Source organism: Pinus tabuliformis, chromosome 9 (genome assembly GCF_031772625.1).
Source record: "Pinus tabuliformis cultivar Carrire ecotype Pingquan chromosome 9, CPIR1, whole genome shotgun sequence".
NCBI lineage: Eukaryota > Viridiplantae > Streptophyta > Pinopsida > Pinales > Pinaceae > Pinus > Pinus tabuliformis.
In genome coordinates this window covers 1,560,434,598-1,560,454,575 of record NC_142307.1, presented here as the reverse complement: position 1 = coordinate 1,560,454,575, position 19,978 = coordinate 1,560,434,598, and the positions used below count along the sequence as shown (strand labels likewise).

The window sequence follows — 19,978 nt, the reverse complement described above, 5'->3', positions numbered from 1 at the left end:
CTTAGTCTTCTTGTGGAGAGAACTCGTATTTTTGCAGCTCCACTATCATTTCTTGCAGGGATGTAATTGTATTGATGGAAATAATGAAGATTGGTGCCATGTTCAACTTCTAAATCTTGGTCTCCTTCATAGGACTCTAAGTTTCCTTGGGCTTGGCCATCCCAAGAGCCTCAGAGCCCTTTTGTATCATTTACTTTTCTTATTTTCACTTCTTATTCACATGCATCTCTTGTTCTTGTTTTTTTTTTTCTATTTCTGCATTTAGTATTAATGATTTATTGTTGTAGGATTGGGTTAAATGGTTGAAGTAAGTTATTTTGCAGGATCACAAACATCATTTCATCATTGGAACAACTTTGGAAGGTCATAGTAATCATTGAGTTACTTGGATTAGTTTGCTTATTCCCAAATCTAGATTTCTGGAAGTCCTTTGTGGCAAATAACAGTAAATTTCTGTTATTTTTTAGAGCATGCTAATGAGCTTCAATCGAGTTGATTCCACTTGCATTAGATCACAAAAAAATTCTAGTTAATAAAAAAAATTACCCCATTGCATTTGCATTTGATTATGTTAGGCATTTGATAGATTTACTAGCTCACTAGTTCTCAAATTTCTAGATTTTAGACTAGTAATTTTCTACCATTTTTTAGCATGGGTTAACAAAGATATTTTTGAGTGATTCCACTTGGAATGGAGACCTAAGACATCCTAGTCAATAAAAAAATTTGTCCCATCCAATTTTGATTTGATTTGGTTGGTCATTTGGTGAATTATAACTCCCTATAACAAATCTGTTGTTTCCTATAGTAAACTACATGAAACCCTGTAGCAGCCTTCCAACATGTATATACTTGCCCAGATTCGCTCAAGAAGCTTGGTTATTGTCCCTTAGGGTTGAATCAAGACCCCTAGGCTCTAAATAAATTATTAGGGAAGACTAAAGACCACTTAGGACTTGCCTCTTTACCCATGCAAAACATTTCAACGATTTGGGTTAATGGACAAATTTATGAATTGGATAATACAATGATGATTTTCTTGATTGCCACATCCAATGAACTCTGTTAATGGATCTAAACTCTTTGAAACGTAATGGTGGACATTTATCTCTATTTTATGCAATTATAATAGGTTTCTCAATAGAATAAGGTTTCCATTTCGAGCATTTCATTTTTTGCAATTAGTTTAGTATTTGATTTCATTGCATGCACTCCATTACATCATGAGAGCAAAGGAAGGACACATTATATGTTGCACATATAGTGCCGATACCTCTTAAGTTTGTACGAACCCCAGGTTGATAATTAAAGTTGGTATCCTTGGGAGTTGCAGCATTCTTATTGCAATATTGAGGCTCATCAGCGGTGTTTCTCTTAATCATATGATGACAAACGATGTTGGAAGGGAAATGTTTCTCTTAATCATATCAGTTTTCATGAAATATATGAGCATATATCCTCAACTCTCAGCGGGAGGGGTGGTGGATGTTGGTTCAACTAGATATGGAAATGGGATATGCCAACAAAAATAAAGTTATCGAGGTGGCTCGTTTGGCATAATAGAGTCCTCACCTAGGACAACTTATGCAGGTGAGATTTTAAAGGCCTAGGGATGTGCGGCATTTGTCTTGGTGAACAGGAGAATGTATTGCATCTATTTATCCATTTCCCATTTATCGTTGCTACATGGATTTACGTCTTACAAAAACTTTGTATCAACGCTTGCTGGTCCTTTTTGTCTATCGAAAATTGCTTCAAATACTGGTTCAAGCAGGAGGAAGAAATACACACTCTACCATTTTTTATTTGCTGGGGAATATGGCAGAGGAGGGATGCCATTATATTTGATGGATTCCCATATAACATTGGACGCATATGCACAAAAAATTGTGACTTTTATTTGGAATACCGACGAGCTCCTAGACAAAAGATCCAAAGGATATTATGTTATATGGATAATCAGAAAACATATCCGATTGGGCATTTTGATGGGGCGACACATGATTATGTTTGTGGTTGTGGTGCTAGGATAGAATTGATGCAGAGTCTTCATACCACTTTTGTTGGAATGGGGTAATGGTACGAACAATAGGGTTGAGATTTTCGCCCTATGGGGAATCCTATTATGTGCCAGATGGATAAATCTTAATGAGATACACATATATGGTTACTCCAAAGCAGCTATAGATTGGATCAACAGAGATATCGCCTTTGCCCCTCCACTTCCTGGTCTCTGGATGCAACGGATCCTTAAATTAAAGGAACTATTTCTTTCGGTCTCCTTTACTCACCTACACCAGGAGCACAATTCAATCATTGATGCTTTGTATAAGGAGGGGTTGCATAAGTCACATGGTTTTATTTATTTCACGACCTTTTATCACGATGTGCTTCTTTAACAGGGGAAAATTTGTTGGTGCTGAGGGCAATGGCCTTTGGTTCTTGTAGATGGAGGCTCGCATTTTATTGGGAGTAGGCGGTGTTAGCCTGGTGTGTTTGTAAATAACGTTGACTTTCCCTTCATATTTCTGTCGTTTTTTATATGCCTCTGGTACTTCCGGTAAACTACCTTTATTTGTAGATAGGTGTATGGTGTGATTAAATTTTGTATTTTGTGGTCGTTGCTGGATATCCTGATGATAGTGTCATCTAGATATGGTGATATGTTGATATATGTAAACTTGTTTTCACTATTGAACACAAAGTTTGATTTTTATTCCCTGGAAATAAAAAAGGCAATGTTAAGATTCTAATGATTTTGGTGCAACGGCTATGCAAGCATGTTTCATCATTTTTGTGAATACTGAATAGATTCATAACTGCATGGTTGTAGTTTTTGCAAGAAATATCAGTTCTCTTATTTCTCTTGTTGCCAAGAGAAATCCTGATCATGAATTGGAGCAACAAGAGGTGGAAAATTTGATTCATGTCTATTCCCGATGGCTTGCCACTTGAGCATGACCACACATCCAACATGGGTGAGTATTTATGTGCATTGCAAAAATCGAGCCTCACATTAGAGCACCTCCTTCATAACAGTAAATGCGTCACTATTGATGATGAAAAATATCCATTTCCATCCATCACATGTATTATGACAAATTCTTTCATGTCTTGGATAAAGTAAGTTGTTGGGAATGTGAAAGTTTCAAGGGTTGTCTTCTAGCCCATATGTACTAACGCTTCTGTTTTCCAATGCTATGCTAACTTCCTCATGTCACAAAGACATATCCAGTTAAAAGTAAGTCCATTTTTTTATAAATTGTATTGTAGTAACATGCCATTAACACACAACATACTATTCTACCATTTATTATTATCGTGAACATCAATTTATAGATACCCATAAACACATTTTACTTCTCTTCAACATTTGATGAAAAACTATCTATCCTCACATTAAAATCCATATAAAATCAATAGATAAAGCTATATGATCACAAGAGGGAGATTTAATAAGATAAAGAAATTGAGATTACTTGAAATAACTTCATTTCTACTTTCTTCTCACAACATCTTATTCTTATCTTTTGTAAATTGGTATTCTATTTTTTATAACACATCTCTTATTAGTCCCTACCAAAGCAAAACTATAATATAACAATTGATTCACCCTTTGATTGTTATTGGTTTGCCTTTGACTAACACAATATCCAATATTTAACTTTGAAATTATAAATATATATTTTTAATACAACAAAACCTCTATTTTTTACAAATTCTATTGGAAAATAAGTTCATAATCTTTGTTGCTTTCCAAAATATAATGCCATCTATATAATAGTTGTATGTTGTCTTTAGTAGTTGTATGCCATCTATATAATAGTTGTATCTTGTATGTTGCCTTTAGCAGTTGTATGCCATCTATATAATAGGTGTATGTTGTCTTTAGTAGTTGTATGCTTATATAATAGGTGTATGTTGTATGTTGTCTTTAGTAATTATATGTTTATATGTTGTATGTTGTCTTTAGTAGTTGGGTTTTTTTTTCATCTATATAAATGCTTCATGGATACACTATATTTTGTCGGTGATAGTTGGGTTTTCCTTCTCCATTATAAGAAATGTATCAAAGAAGAGCTTCTAATTGTTTCATTTCATTTCTTTCCCATGTCACTGCAATTGCAAGTAAGTACGAACTAACACACTATGATAGTATCATAAGAAAAAAAAATAACATATAAATACTAAGGCATTTTTATATACTTTCACATTAGAATATTTCATATTCTCAAATTATTAAAATTATTAAAGCATAGTTATGTTTAAACTTATTTAACAAAAACTATGCACACAACTTACTTATATATATATATATATATATATATATATATATATATATTTCCACATATTATGTTATTAAAATTAAATTCACCATACACATTTTACAATTTTTTCCTACATCTCTTACAAATATAATTGAATTCATTATACACATTTTACAAAAATCATTTGGAAAAATCCTACATAATGCACAACATTTTATAGCATGCGATAAGAATGTGTACTACTAGATCCATCTTAACTCCGGATCCCAACCTAGATCCATCTTAACTCTGGATCTATTAAGCGCCGAGAAGGATCAAATCTCTCAAGGTGCAAACATTTCCTCAAGTTTTGCACTCAAAAAATAGGTTTGCACCTCAAGAGATTTGATCCCTCTCGGCGCTTGATAGATCCTGAGTTAAGATGGATCTAGGCTGGTTAGATTGATTTTTAATGTTAAATGTTAAACATTATGTTTACATTTACATGTTTATGTTTTTATGTGAGATCTACCCCATACTGGGTTGTTTACATTTACATTTATGTTTACGTTTACATTTACATGTTTACGTTTTTATGTGAGATCTACACCCATACTGGGCTGTAGAGCACCTATGGGCGCAATGAGGCTTTATAAAATGTAAACAAGGGGTACATAGTAGCTAGTACCTGCCACTTAGCTTAAATATAGCTTAATTAAAAAGAAAATAACAAAGACAAAAGTTTCATCACAAATATAAAACAACTAATAAAATATTGTATTGTTGAATGTCATCACCAAAAAATTTAAAATATGATTAACTTATATTGTTTATATTAACATACATATATTTATGTGTGTGTGTTTTATTTTTATTATATATACAATTGTTTATAATTAAATCTATTAAAATGTGTTTTTAATATAATAATAAGTGATTTTAAATTGAAAATATTGTGAAAAAATTATAATTTATGAAAATATAAATAATAGATAAAAAGAAAAAGGAAAAAGTTAAATAAAAAGGAAATAAAACTAAAAGCAAAAAATTAGCAACTAATAGAAATAGAAGTACTAAACAACTCGACCACAACCAATCACCTTACCAATAAATAAATTTAAATAATAATAAAAAAATAACAAAAATTGAATTCCTAATGTTAAACTATGCATAAGCGTCATAAATTTTTGGTGAAAGACAAATTAATACCCGAAAGGAAAAATTAAATGCGTTATACCATGCATTACAAAACATTTTCACTCTCCCAAAACTTTATCAATGGACTCAATTGGGTGTATCTTTGTAATTTTTTATTATTTTTTCAAAACTCTTTAATTTAAAAATATATTTAAAACAATTCAAAATTTAAAACAATCTAGATATTAAACAAATTTAAAATAAAATTTATATATTTAAATTTATAAAAATATTTAATTAGTGTAATTATAGAAATTAAATAATTTATAAACTTTGATAGACATCAATTCATAACAAATATCAAAACACTCACTTCATCTTCATCTTGTGTTACTAAAATTAAAAAAATATAAAAACTAACTAAATTATATTTTAATTTTAATATTTTTTTATTGTTTTTTTACAAGAACGGGTATGGAATTATATTGATCTTTGGCCAAACTGCCTTTCACCGGTTACATTTGGTCGGGCATAGCCCTTAACTTTCCTTCCACTAGCTGATCAGAGGTCCCAAATCCTGGGTACCCGTGGAATTTATTCCAGACTATCGATTCTATCTCTGTTATTTTCCCTATCTTAAATAGACAAACAAATTGATTTAGCAAAATGCAGAAGAACATGACGATCGTTATGGAATGGAGTCCCAGCTCTCAATTTCGTCTACCAAGGGACAGCCAGCGGAAAGAGGAACTGCCCTGTTGGCTTCTATATCAGCATCTTTATTATTTTCTCTCAAGACATGGAGGAGAGATGTAGTCCGGAAGAATTTCATCAAGGTTCTGATTCTTGAAATGATTCTTGCCAGGCTGATGTCTACAAGAGAGGAATCCTCTACTAAGACTTTGATGATGGCTTGAGAATCTCCTATAATGCTGACTTCTGAAAGACCCATAGCCTTTGCTTGCTTAAGGCCTTGCAGAAGTGCCAAGGCCTCAGCTTGCATGCTGGTTGACTGCCCTAATCCCCAAGCGAACTTTGCCACTGTTATGCCCTCTTTATTTTTTATAATGCCACCTGCCCCAGCCAATCCAGGATTGCCTTTCGCTGCTCCGTCGAAGAACAAAGAAGATCTGGATTGCCTGAGAAGCAAATCTGACAGTTCGCTCTCCTTCCCCCTGAATTGCCATTCTTTTGTGATCTTGTGGTGCCTAATTTCGCCTGAGAAATGGAGGCCCATCGGGGCGCCCCAATCTAAGTCATGCTGACTCAGATTCAGCTCCGGCAGATAATCCCCAAGACTTTCTTTCCAAAGGCATTTTGTTTTAATGATATTAACCTGTGCGTTGAGACTTTCATTCCTGAAAACTCTTCTGTTGCGCTTGAGCCAGATCTGCCAGCAAGCGAATTTTGACAGGGAGAGCCATGCTGCTCTGAATCTTTCGTTTTTTGGGAGAGTTTCAGGGTAGTAATTCCGCCAATTTGCAAAGAGATCAGGAATAGTCATGGGCAAAGTGAATTCAGAATTCCAGAAACTCAGAAGTCCTTTCCAGATTTCTCTTGAATAATTGCAGTCCAGCATGATATGCTGAGTGTTCTCCTCGTTTTCACAGCATAAATCGCAGTGGGAGGGGCCTTGAAAGCCTTTCTTCTGCAATCTGTCGGCTGTTAATATCACTTTGTGGCATAACAGCCAGCAAAAGGCGTCGACCTTGGGCATGGATTTAATGTTCTAGATCCCATTCCATACAGCTGGGTTCGGGGGGACATGAGGTCGATCCTGCAAACTCTTATAACCTTGCGCCACCATGTACAGTCCTGGGGCGGCTCCCCATCCTCGGGCGTCCTTCTTACCCACGCTCAGAGGCGCCATCCCGTTTAGCGATGCAAGGAGCAGATCGCGAGCTTGAGACAGCTCAGGAGGGACAGGAGGGAGTCTCCAGCGCAGCCATGTTCTGCCTTCCCACTGCGAGATGTCCCAAAGCGTGTTGCAGCCTGCGTTGTCTAACCACAAGCGCAGCGGTTGTAGGGAGCTGTGAGACGATAAGGGAGGATGCATCCTAATTCTATCTTCCCATATCTTGCAATCCTTACCGTTTCCAGGAATCCAGTATGCTCTGTCTCTGATTAAAGGGACTGCTTTTTGGTAAAGTTTGATCAGCTGAGAGCCTGTGGTGGGTAGAGGGGCGTCCAAGCATCTCTTTCTCTTTCCCATGAAGTATTTTCTCCAAAGAGATCTTTGCGCCCAGCCTGGATGTGATCCAATGACTCTCCAGAAGATCTTGGCACCCATGGCTATGTTTTGGAGGTTGAGATCCTTGAAGTTGAGGCCTCCCTCGCTCTGAGGCTTGCAAATTTTTTCCCAGCTGACCAGAGGGATTTTCCTGTCATTATGATTGCCCCCTTTCCAGAAGAACTTGCGAATGAAGGCTTCCATTTTTTTTATGATGCCTGAAGGGGCTAGAATTACACTGAATTAAAAAATGGGCAGGCTGCAGAGAACGGATTTGATGAGGACAGTTTTGCCAGCGAGATTTAGCCATGAAAACCCCCAAGCTTGGATTTTGGCCTTAAATTTATCCAACAGAGGGACCCAATCTTTGCTGTAAGCCAATTTACGAAAAATGAGGAGGCCCAAATATGTGAAGGAGGACCAGTTAAAGGAAGCAGTGAAGCCCATAATTCTTGAAATGATTGTAAGGGTGGAAGTCGAAATATTCCAACAAAAGATTTTACACTTACCCCTGTTTAAGCTGTTGCCTGTAGCTTCACTGTAGTCATCCAGGACCTCCTTGAAACTTGAAGCAGATCTGGCGGAGGCAGCCCCTAATAAGAGGGTATCATCCGCGAACAGGGTGTGATTGACATTTTTAACACCTCTTGCTATATTGAGTCCCAGGATCTCTTGGTCAACCGGTTTCTGATCCAGGTAGAAACTCAGGACAAAAACATGAAGAACTAAGAGGAGCGGAGAGAGGGGGCAACCCTGCCTAAGCCCCCTTGAGGCTTTGAAGAAACTAGCTGCTCTCCCATTCACAAGAGGGGCGATCCAAGGGTCAACAATACAAGCACGAATCCATTTTAAAAAACCCATTCCGAAGCCGAATTTTTTCAGGACCTCCCAAAGAAAGCTAAGTCTGACCCGATCAAAAACATTAGCTAAATCTAATTTAATTACCATACCTTTCTCTTTGCGTAGCTGGCTCGAGTGGATCGCCTCTTGAACCAAGATGAAATTGTCAGCAAGCTGTCTCCCTTGAACAAATCCGCCTTGGTTCTCCAGGATGATGGCTGGAAGAATGCCTTTTAGTCTATTGGCAATGACCTTTGTGATCAGTTTGTATCCAATATTACAAAGAGAGATGGGGCGGAACCGATTGAATTCTTTAGCACCCTTTTCCTTGGGGATGAGGGCGAGGAAGGCTGAATTAGTGCTGCCCCCAATTTTCTGGCAAGTTTGCGATTTCAAAACCATTTTGTAGAGGTCTTTCTCCACAATCTGCCAGCAGGTTTGAAGGAATCTTGCAGTGAAGCCATCCGGGCCCGGGGCTTTGTCCGGCTCCATGTCGGAGAGAGCATCTTTTATTTCTTGTATAGAGATCTTCGCCTCGAGCTGTTGGTTCATTGAGGGAGAGATCCTAGGAGGGATCGCCTCCAAGAATTTAGAGTTAGGGTCTGTCACTCCCTCTTCTCTATACAGGTTTTGAAAATGATTGAAAGCTGCTCTCTTTATGCTATCAAAATCTTTGTGAGTTTAGCTGCCATCTTTAATTTCTACAATAGAATTGAAGCTATTTCTGGTTTGAGCTTGTTTGTGGAAGAAGGCAGAATTTTTGTCTCCTGCTTTAAGCCATAAACTCCTTGACTTCTGTCTCCAATGCTCTTCCTCCGAAAGGCAAGCTTTATGGAAGATTTGCTGGAGCTCAGGTTCCTTGTCTAGAACTTCTTTAGTGATTTCTGCATCCTCACTTTGAGCATGGTGGTGGGCGAGGTTATCCTGGGTCTGCTTTCTCTCTTTTGCAGGGGAGGGGAGGGATTTGGCCCAAGATTTGAGGGCCGCTTTCAATCTTCTAAGCTTTTCTTCCCATATGAAGAAAGGGGAACCTTTTACAGGCAAAATCCAGCAGTCTTGAACCAGCTTCAGGAACTCTGGTTCCTTAACCCAAAGAGGATTGAATCTGAAGGGGATGGGACCCAAATCTTTATGGCCCGACATCTCCAGCAAAATTGGCTTATGATCAGAAGCGCTACATGGGAGGATATGCAATCTGGATTCTAAGCCCAGCAGAAGGAAGGAACTCTGCACCAAGCATCTATCAAGTCTAGCAGCAATATGACCAGGACCTATTCTTTTATTAGACCAGGTGTACTTACCATTTTCTGGAGGGATGTCTAGCAGATCCCAGTCCTGCATGAGGTCTTCCAACCATTCCCTTACAGGGTCCCTTATGATTGTTCCTCCTCTCTTTTCCTCCATACGCATGGTAAGGTTTAAATCCCCTGCCATAATGATGTTTTCCAAATTTTCTGACTCCGACAGTTGTCTGATGGAGTCCTAGCACTCCCTTTTCTCCCCTATATTTGTTGGAACGTAGACATTGAAAAGGCTGACTGCCTCCCTTGAGTCCAAAGGCTGGAGCTTAAAAAACAGCCAGTGGGTGTTATGTAACTCGGTGACCAGCCTATACTTGAGAGGGTTCCAGAGGGAGCCGAGACCCCCAGAGGCTCCCCGTGCTGAAACTGCGTGTCCGCTGCTTCCTTTCGAAAACTTTTTGCTAATTTGGAGAAACTCCTTGTCCTCCATTTTGGTCTCCTGGATCAGAAGAATGTCTGGGGCTTCTCTTCTTATAAGACTTCTTGTTGCTTCTTCTTTCACTTTGCTCCCCATTCCTCTGCAATTCCAGGAGACGATCTTCATCATTTATTTTTATGATGATGGGCTCCCTTGGAACCCTGCACTTGATTTTTGTTCGTCTTCGGATTTTTCCCAAGGAGTTTCTCCAGAGTGGGCTAGCTACCCTGAAGCTTGTCCTTGTAGGTTTCCTGATCTCTCTTTTCTCTAGTAGATTTACGGCCTCTTGCAGATCTTCTAATCAATGTCTGCATGTCTCCTATTTCTCCATCCTCCTCAGACTCCTCCGAGTCATGTTCCTCCTCGGATGCTTCTGTTTGCTTTTCCTTGTTTCTTGCCGTGGCACTTTCGTCAGGTCTTGCATCTGTTGAAGTCGTTTTTTCTGGTGGAATATCTTGCTTATCTTCTTCATGGGGAGTCTCTTCAGCGAAGCTTAAGACCACATACCTGTTTTCTTGACTTTTTGACGGGGGAGTGTTCTCAGTAGAGGCAGGATGGGGGACATGAACCCCAGACTTCTTTTGGGATGCCTTTGACCTCTTGACTTGGTTCCAGCCCTCTTCCTTACCTTTCTCTGCTTCCCCTTTGTTCGGGCACCCTCTTGCAAAGTGGCCATAGATATGGCATTTACGACATTTGAAAGGAAGTTGCTCGTAGTCCAGCACTTGAACGTGCGTCCAACTGCCTACCTTTAATTTGATGGCCTCCGGAAGCCCCACCTCTAAGTCTACCTCGACACAGATTCGGGCGCAATCATACTGGTCATTGTTGTTTGCTCTATCAATGAATTTTCCCAGAGTGTTCCCTATGTGCTTGAGGGACTCCCAGTTCCAGCAATGCACCGGGAGATTAGGGAGCCGAACCCAGACAGGAACCGCCGCTGGGACATCCATGGTCGGGTCGAAGTCAGGGGTCCATTTATTGAGATAGAGACCCTGAGGTCCCATGAAGTATGGCCCATTCCTGAAGATCAGGTCTTTGTCCTCCTTTGTGTTGAACTCAAACGGGAAGAAGCCTCTACCTAGAAAATAAGAGGTGACATTGTTCTCGATCAGGGGAACCCAATTCTTGATGACCCAGTTTTCTGTTGATTTTGGCGAGGGCCAAAGGCCCGTGAATTGACCCACCAGGGCACGATCTGCCAAGGAGAAGGCAACCTAGATCGGACCCTCAGGAGGAAGGTTTACCTCCGGAACATCGTCGAGCCTTTTAACGAATTTAGAGATTTCAGACTTCTTCTTTTTGGGCAGCGAAGCCAGGAGAGAGGAGAAGGCTGCTTCAGCTTCCGGGGGTGGAGCATGCGAGGGACCGGTAGGCGAGCCTTGGGCCTCCATTGCAGAGCACAGATTAGCAAACCCGATCTGCTCCAAGCAAGAACAGGAAGCAAGGCATCTCAAACTCGGAAAAAAGAGATCCGATCAGACCCTGCAAAACGAGGGCGATCCAGGCAGTTCTGGCAGGTGCAGACGCACAGTGCGGTCTTGGCAGAGAAGGCCTGGCAGATCCAGGCAGCCCTGCAGTCAGGAGGACCTGGATCGGGGCAGAGAGGCCGAGAGAGCAACGCCCAGTCAGGCTACACAGGTCTCAGCGAGGGCAGCAGTGCTCAGCTAGTCGCAAAAAAAATATAAAATAAATAACATATATATATATATATATATATATATATATATATATATATATATATATATATATATATATATATATATATATATTATATATACTAAGCGTTAAACACATATATTTAAAAAATTATGGAACAAGATTTTTAAGCATTATCCTCACTTTACTATAAAGATACGTAATTTGTAAATATAATTTGTTACATAGCATGGACCATACTATGGTTAGCAATACCAAATACCCAAAAAACCATAACTCATTTCATATCTATATCACAAGGCTCATCGAACTTTAACATTGAGGTTTGAATTTTGGTGAACCTTAAAAAAAAATTGAGGTTTGATGAACCTCATCGAACCTCATGGCCATTGACCAAGTCCATAGATCAAAACTCATAACTGCGTGTCACAACTCAAGCTAGTAATTTATCCTTGCAGTTTCCATGTCCATGATAACATTTTTGATGCTTATTGATGTTGATTTCTTATTATTTTATCATATAAATTAATACACACACACACACACACATGAACCTAATGGCGAACCTCATCAAAAAAATTGAATTCGAACCGAACCTAATAATTGTCGAACCCCAACTGAACCCGAACCATGTGACATTATTTGATATGACACTTGTTCATATGACATTTTTTTAATCAATCAATTTAATCGAAAGGGTAGGAAGAGCATGACTACTTTGGAGATAATTCTCAACTTGTGATTTGTGTATACTGCTAAGAATGTTTTAAAATATTTCATAGAGATTTTTTGTTTTGTTTGTCAAGTGGTCTGAGTTCATCAGAGATTACATCAGGCTTGACCAATGGCTTGAAAAATTGTGACCCAGGGACATCTAAGCTGCCAAAATCACCTGGGGATTGCACCCGACCTAGGCCACACAAGCCCTTAACATGACTGGATTTTTGCCCATAGAGTTTCGATTGGTGACCTTCACATCACAAAGTGACTTAACAATACACCCATCACTGTCTATTCTATGCCCCATGAGCTAAATATTTCATAGAGGTTAAATCCCGACCATCCACCTAATAATTATTGATAATTAAATTAAAATTATGATTTCAAAATAGACACACTTATCATAATTAAATCAATATTAAATTTAATTTTATAATAACTACTTAATTATATAAATATTAATTTATTATTATTATTATAAAATATATTCAATTAGATAAATATTAAATTAAATTTATAAAATTTACCCTTTTTGTAAGTAAATTACTTTCTATTATTTCCAGAAAAACTTGTTACATTAGGATCATACAAGCTTTACATTTCTAGTATCAAATACCAGGCTGATTCATAGGTTTCTCTTTTCACCCCTTTCTCTTTCTTACATCAATCCAACCTACATAGTTATCCATAACAACTAGATTTGGTACCAGATCCCCATCTCTTTGATATAGCTCCACAACCATCGGATCCGTCCTCTTCATTATCTCTTTCTCACTGTCGTAGTGATCCAACTCATGGGTGTGCTTCTGGCCACTAATTGCAGGCACAATCATAGTTGATGCTCCTCCATCGTCCTTAGCCATAGGGTTCACCTTCACATAGAGATGTTGTTGTGCCATTGGGGGTTGATTTGGCACTGGGGATGCTCAGTTGACAATGGATGTCTTTTGTTGTTGAGCGTCACCCTTTTGTTGGTCTACTGACTTCTTGGGGCCCGTTGCTACCTTCGGGTCCCACCATCCTCAGTTTTTCTTTTAATCCTAGGTGGAAAAGGTCCCTTTATAGGAGGGGCATGAATTCTGGAGATGCCCTAGCTGCATACAACTTCTACACCTAAAAGTTGTATTTTCATAGTCCAATGGTCGTTGATACTCCTTAACTTCGCACATAAGAATGATTTTGCTCGGTAATCTGTCAACGAGGTCTACCTTAACACAAATGTGGACAAAAGTGATGATACCTTGTGCCAATCTTTCACTATTAATTTTGATGAAACAACCAATTGAATTACCAATATTCTCAAGGATTTTTTGCCAGATCCAGTGAAGAGTAAGTTTGGGAGTCTTACCCATACTAGAGTAGCCAGAGATTCATGGTTAGAGGATTAAAATTTGGAAACCATGGCTAAAAAGAAAGGACAACTCGACCCCAAAACCAGGGATCTTGGTCGAAAACCTTCTTCCGATCTTCCAAATCTTAAAAAAATGACAAAAAAATAACCTCTCGAGCACAAAAGCATATCTACATCCTGGGACCAGTTATAATAGACCTAGTCCCAGAGAGCAGATATCGAGGGCCAAAATCCATTAAATCGACATATAATTGATCGTCACTTATAATCTGCCACCTTTATCATGGCCAATACATCGTTAACATCGAGCTTTGGGGTATCCTTTGATCGCTCTACTATGAAAGTTTGGCATGATAAATCTTTTGGAGTATGGGAACTATGGCTAGGGTTGAGGTCATCATTAAAAGACTTGGGCTTAGAAGCCATGGCTGCCCCCTTGCCCCTGACACCACCTTTCAGGCTTGCAACTAAAGAGATGGAGACATCCCTCTTAATGCCATATTCTTTGAGGCCTTTTGTCATCTTGAGTTGCCTCCCCTCATACAAGAACCTCCGCTCTTGAACTTTGGCAGTGACCATGCACACTGAAGCTAATTCTTTTATCTCTATTTATAACGATTTTCTAGACAAGGACCTGACAAAAATTAGGAAACTTTGAGGATCCAGATCCCCAATCTTTGCATTGTCATGTCTGAATTAAGATATGAAAACTCTGTTTCCTATTTTGAAGGCCCACAACACGAGCCTTGACCACTAGTAGACCTGACCACCAAGTCTAGCTGAGGAGTTAAATCAAACATTTTATTGACAAACCAGTACCATTCATGAAAGGCTCAAACAAACATTTCGACAAACACTTTGCATGAAAACTTCGTGCACAAGTGCTCATCCCTCACTAGCACAACCAACCTAAAGATCCCAATCACAAACTTTAATATGAAGAAACTTGGGCACTCAGCCAGCCCAAACAAAAAACGCTTTATGCTTATAGGCCCTAGCTCAGAGCTGAAGCACAAACGAAGACAAAGCTTGAACAACCATTAGTTAAAACCAATGGCACTCAACCCTCCACTAGCTATCGTACCTTCAGTGACAACTAAAGCTAGACTAGTCCAAATCATAGTTATCCACCAAAAATATTTAATTTAAAATTGAACAAATTACATTTTAAATTAATTATAATAATAATTACTTTTTATTAAATTATAATATGAGTAATGTGATTTTCTTGAAATACAATTATGAGAAAAGTCTTATATATTTTTTGTGGATAAATTAGGTGGGATTGTTTTTCTCAAATAATAATGATGAGCTAAATTACATATGATAATAATGATGAGCTAAATTACATTTATGAATGATGTCAAATTTAAAGAAAAAAACTTATATGTTATTAGTGGATAAATTAGGTAATGGGTATTTTTTTTAATAATGAAAAATCAAATTACATTAATAGTAATAATTATTTTCTAGTAATTATTATTTTCTCACCATCCATAAAATTCAAGAAACTCAAACTAATAATCTTTTCAATTTTGAAAAGACATTGCACCTTTATGATATCAATTTAGTTACTTTATTATGTGTAATCCAAATCTTAATATAATTATATCATATTTTTGAAATTTATTTTTTATTATTTTTCAAATTTTATTAAACAAAACTGGCCACATTATATATGTATAAAATTAGGTATCTCAAACATATATTTATGAATATTTAATTATTAATTATTTAAAAATAATATTATTATGTATATAAAAATAAAAACTTTATAATCTAATTTTCGAGCTTTACTATATTTATATTTACACTTTTTAAAATATAATTTTAATTTTTTTTCAAATTTCGAAATTTTATGTAAATTATCACCATACACGCATATAAAGCTCGTTGTATATCTATAGATCGAGAATTCATTTCTAAATACGTAATAATTAAAAAAACAATTCCATTATTATTACACGTTTATAAATAAAATCGACATATATAGATTAGATTTTGATAAAATTTATATGTATACAATTCATTATAAATAAATAATTAATTAAAAACAATTCCATTATCAATTAAAATAACGATAATAATTAGATTTTATAATCAATTTAAAACAATTCCATTATTAAAAACTTTAAAGTAACGATATTAATTAGATTTTTAACTTACGTAACTTTAGAAAAAATATTAATAAAAGTTAATAATTATGTGTAATTTTAAAGATAGATCGTAAAAATAAATTTTAATTTAGGTTGTAAAAATATATTTAATATTTTGAAAACTTTATAATATTTAAATTACAGATTTATTTAATTTTAGAAATATATTTTAAATTACATATATTTTTATATTTTTATGGTGTTCAATATATTAATTTAGATTTAAAATTAAATTTGTGATTTCATATGAATAAATGCTTTAACAAAATAGCCGATCACATTTAAAGCCTCATAAACTATAGATATATTAAATTAAAAATTTCATAAATTATATATATTACATTAAAAAACTATTATAGATTAAAAAACATATACCATTTATTTTATTCTATGGCTGATATTAACCTTAGACTATCCATATTTTTCCATGTAAGAACTTTCGAGAACAGTTGTATTTTATTAGTCTATATTGTATTATTAGCAAAAGTCTTTAAACTTATGGTTGTCCATGTTCTCATATACATATATAATATGTCTAAAGAATATGGAAAAAGAGACACAACCAAGTGACACACCGCCTCTGCATAGATTCTCTGAAATGCAATGTAAGAAGCCCATGGCCCGAAAAAGATAAAAAAGCAAGACATTGTCCTGTTTACTGTGCTACCTATACTCATTTATTACAAGAAAACAGCGGCACCATTCCAGAAATTGTGTGATGGCAGCGTCATAAACCCCAGATAACAGCCAAAAACTATTCACAAATCCCAACGACCAATTTTCATATTTATTTAAAATCCCAACTACAACACTTAATCAGGCGGGCCCCTTTTTACGCCGTGTCGATTCCGATGGTCTCCTCCGCATACCACTTTCGATTATTTACAAATGAAAACCTACATTACGTTCCAAAGGCCCGTCAAAAGCCCATGAGAAAGAATATCAACAGCTCAGCAGCAGCAGAAGGTGGGTAGTGTGAGAATTTTGCTCTCCCCACCGTGACAATAATGATACATTGACTGTGACGGACGAACATACATTCCATCACCCATGCCCGTCGGCTGTCCTCTCACTTTTACCCAAGAAAATAATGGCTTGTTTCCGCGTGTGGATATTTGTGTTGCTCGTGTGAACTGGTACGGAGGCTCAGATCAACAGAGTGCAGGTCGCAAGCCGCAATCTCCCGGCGGGCTTTTTGGGTACAACTGCAGGTCACAGTCTCGGTTCGGAAAAAACAAAATATGGTTTCTTTACAGGTACAGATTTGAAGTGAATGCGGAGAAGGGAAACCATTCACCTAGTTTCCAATAGGGATTATTCATTGCCGATGTGCCCACCATGATTGGGAATGGCAAGCCAATTTCTTGAAGAAGGCTTATTGTTTGTTGGCAGAAAATTCCAATGGAAGAAATCCAATCATCTGCAGACACATACAGGTCTTCATCGTCGTCCAGTAGTCCTGCGAACCCATTGCCATCTACTTCATATTTCTTCCTGAGAAAACCAGGTTCAGGCCCACAGTTGAGGCCTGTTTCATTTGAGGATTCCCCTGAGTGGGACGATGACGTGGAGGCTGAGGCTGGGGCTGATATCCGGACTGAAGGGGAGGACACTGCAGGGCCTTCCCCAGAACTGAATAGCGGAGCAGAAGTTTCTCCAGCTCCACTGTTGGTTGATTCATTCCAGCCCAAAAGAACAGGAGGAGCAACTCTTGTGTGGAGGGACTTGACCATTACTATGAGAGGTAAAAGGAAATACTCAGATAAGGTCATCAAGAGCTCTACTGGATATGCATTGCCTGGAACACTCACAGTCATCATGGGTCCTGCGAAATCTGGGAAGTCAACACTACTCAGAACGCTTGCAGGTTTTGTTTCATCTAAAATTCCTACTCCTACTCTTGCTTGCAGCTATTTCAATGGAGAGCCATAATTGAGTGAGCAATTTAGAGTTGGAGAGCATTGTTGAAGTAGTTTATATCGTGTTCTTTTCCTGTAGGATTATTGCCCAAGTCTGCAAAAGTTTATGGAGAGGTGCTTGTGAATGGGAAGATGTCTAAGTTGGAGTACGGAACTTATGTAAGTGTGGTCCAACCATCCAGGATACCCAATTCTATATTTAATATATTGTTACTCCTTGTTATACTAGGTCTATCTAGGAAGCACACATATGACGTGTTGTTACTGTGTAATTGTATGCTATTAGGGCTATTTAGGAATCACATATAGGACATGGTGTTACAGTGTATGCCATAATAAGGCCTATTTAGGAAGCACTATTTGCAGTGTCTTTCTTCATAGGCTGATATTTTCTTCCAAGTATAAAGTCCATGTGGTATTCTTTGTAGGAGCATCTATAGTTCCGATAGGTCCTGTTCAGTGTACGTTGCATAAACACAATTTCTGCTAGTGTCATTTTCGGCTAGTGGGTTTGCTATTAAATTAAATCTTGTTTCAAGATAGCTTCACGGATTTTCATTTCTGGAAATAATATCATTTTTTCATAGTTATTTTTGGATTATTGCCGTGCTAAGTTTTTTTTTAGGATCTAACATGTTTCATCGAGCGCTGAAAGCCTCAATCAAGTGATCATATTTCCTCATGTTTCAGACTTTCAATAACATCCTGAAGCATATATACCAACTGAACTTTAGCCTGCTCGCCTGACATCTCCTTCTCACAACACTCTGATATGCATTTGTCTAACCTAAATATATAAACAGAGCTAAGAGCTATCTGAAATTACCCACTATCACGGTTTGCCACCGTGCCTTTTAGTGAGTAACATGAATGTTTAGGAGGCTAATCCAACCTAACAAACTGAATAGCGTAGGGTTAACAAAGTAGCAGCAGTCACCATGACATCCTACTCTGCAAGTTGGTGCATTCACGACGCTTTTGTTTATGTACATGTGCAATCTTCTGATATTTCAGAGTCCACCTGGCATCCATCACATACATTGATGGACAGTTTGAGCCCTGGTTAAACTACGTAAATCGGGATTCTCTGTGGATGTCCCACACATTCGAGGCGACAACATTGGAGAAACAAAATGTGGAAGACTTGAATGGAAATGAGTGGTTTTAAAAGAAAGCACCCTAAGTCGTTGATAAATGAATACCTGTATATTTTTTAGTTTCTTTTGCCAAATCCAATGTCAAATGCTAAATATTGCTGTTGGAAATACCAAAGCCCACCAGTTTTTTTTCATAAAGCTGCTGTTTGGGAACAACTTCAACAAATTCCAGTTCAAAGTCCAAATCTTCATTCCAACAGTTCTCAATATGTGGAGGTTGTTATAGGCAGTCCAACGGCAAACTGTGTTTATTGTAAATCTCATTTGCTTAGATTACCAGATGCAGAGCTCAGTCAATCCTCTGTCAAATAGTTATTGCCTTCACAGGATATGAGAGGCAGCCATACAAAAGTCATCCGTTGATGTGCAGATGTTCTCCAACAGCAGGAAAAAACAACCCCTGAACATAGGTGTTGAGAAATGTAGCTTGGACAGGAACTTTTTGAACAAGCTTTAATGTGAACATCGAGGAAGTAGTTTGAGACATTTTGAAAATGACCACTTAGGAAAAAGTGAAATATGCATTTTTTTTCTTTTTCTTTTTTGCTATTGACTTAGCATAGAGAGTCTAATAAACTGTATCTAATACATTAATGACTTAGATTTAATCGAGGTCATACATCTCAAGGTGAGACCAGGGTTTGGCAAGTTAGGGTTTCAACAAATCATAAATAAGACAAGATAATTAACCTCTTTTATCTTGTCTCCTGATAGAACTAGGACAGGTTAATGTATCATCCTCCGGGTTAATTTACCTCTTTTGATTCTGTAGATCAAAGCTTACAAGGTGACCTCTGCAGCCTACTAAACCAATAGTTGTACGGTCCACAAAATCACTCAAAA

At 37.4% G+C, this 19,978-nt stretch overlaps 2 protein-coding genes across 3 annotated transcripts in view; one reads left to right on the top strand and one right to left on the bottom strand.

Moving 5' to 3' along the window:
- Positions 1 to 9,135: 9,135 nt before the first annotated feature.
- LOC149154571 (uncharacterized) lies at positions 9,136 to 9,888 on the bottom strand. The gene has a single exon (XM_089444165.1). The coding sequence runs from the start codon at positions 9,886 to 9,888 to the stop codon at positions 9,136 to 9,138; it is 753 nt and encodes a 250-aa protein (XP_089300291.1).
- Positions 9,889 to 16,965: 7,077 nt separating this feature from the next.
- Positions 16,966 to 19,978, top strand: part of LOC149154570 (ABC transporter G family member 3-like) — a 231,711-nt gene continuing 228,698 nt past the window's right edge. The window contains exons 1-2 of one of the 2 annotated variants that reach the window (XM_089439978.1): positions 16,966 to 17,926; positions 18,058 to 18,137. In XM_089439978.1, coding sequence (XP_089296104.1) covers positions 17,461 to 17,926; positions 18,058 to 18,137 — 546 coding nt within the window. In that variant the 5' untranslated portion in view covers positions 16,966 to 17,460. The remainder of the gene's footprint in view (positions 17,927 to 18,057; positions 18,138 to 19,978) is intronic. The other variant, XM_089439977.1, reaches the window with a different exon arrangement.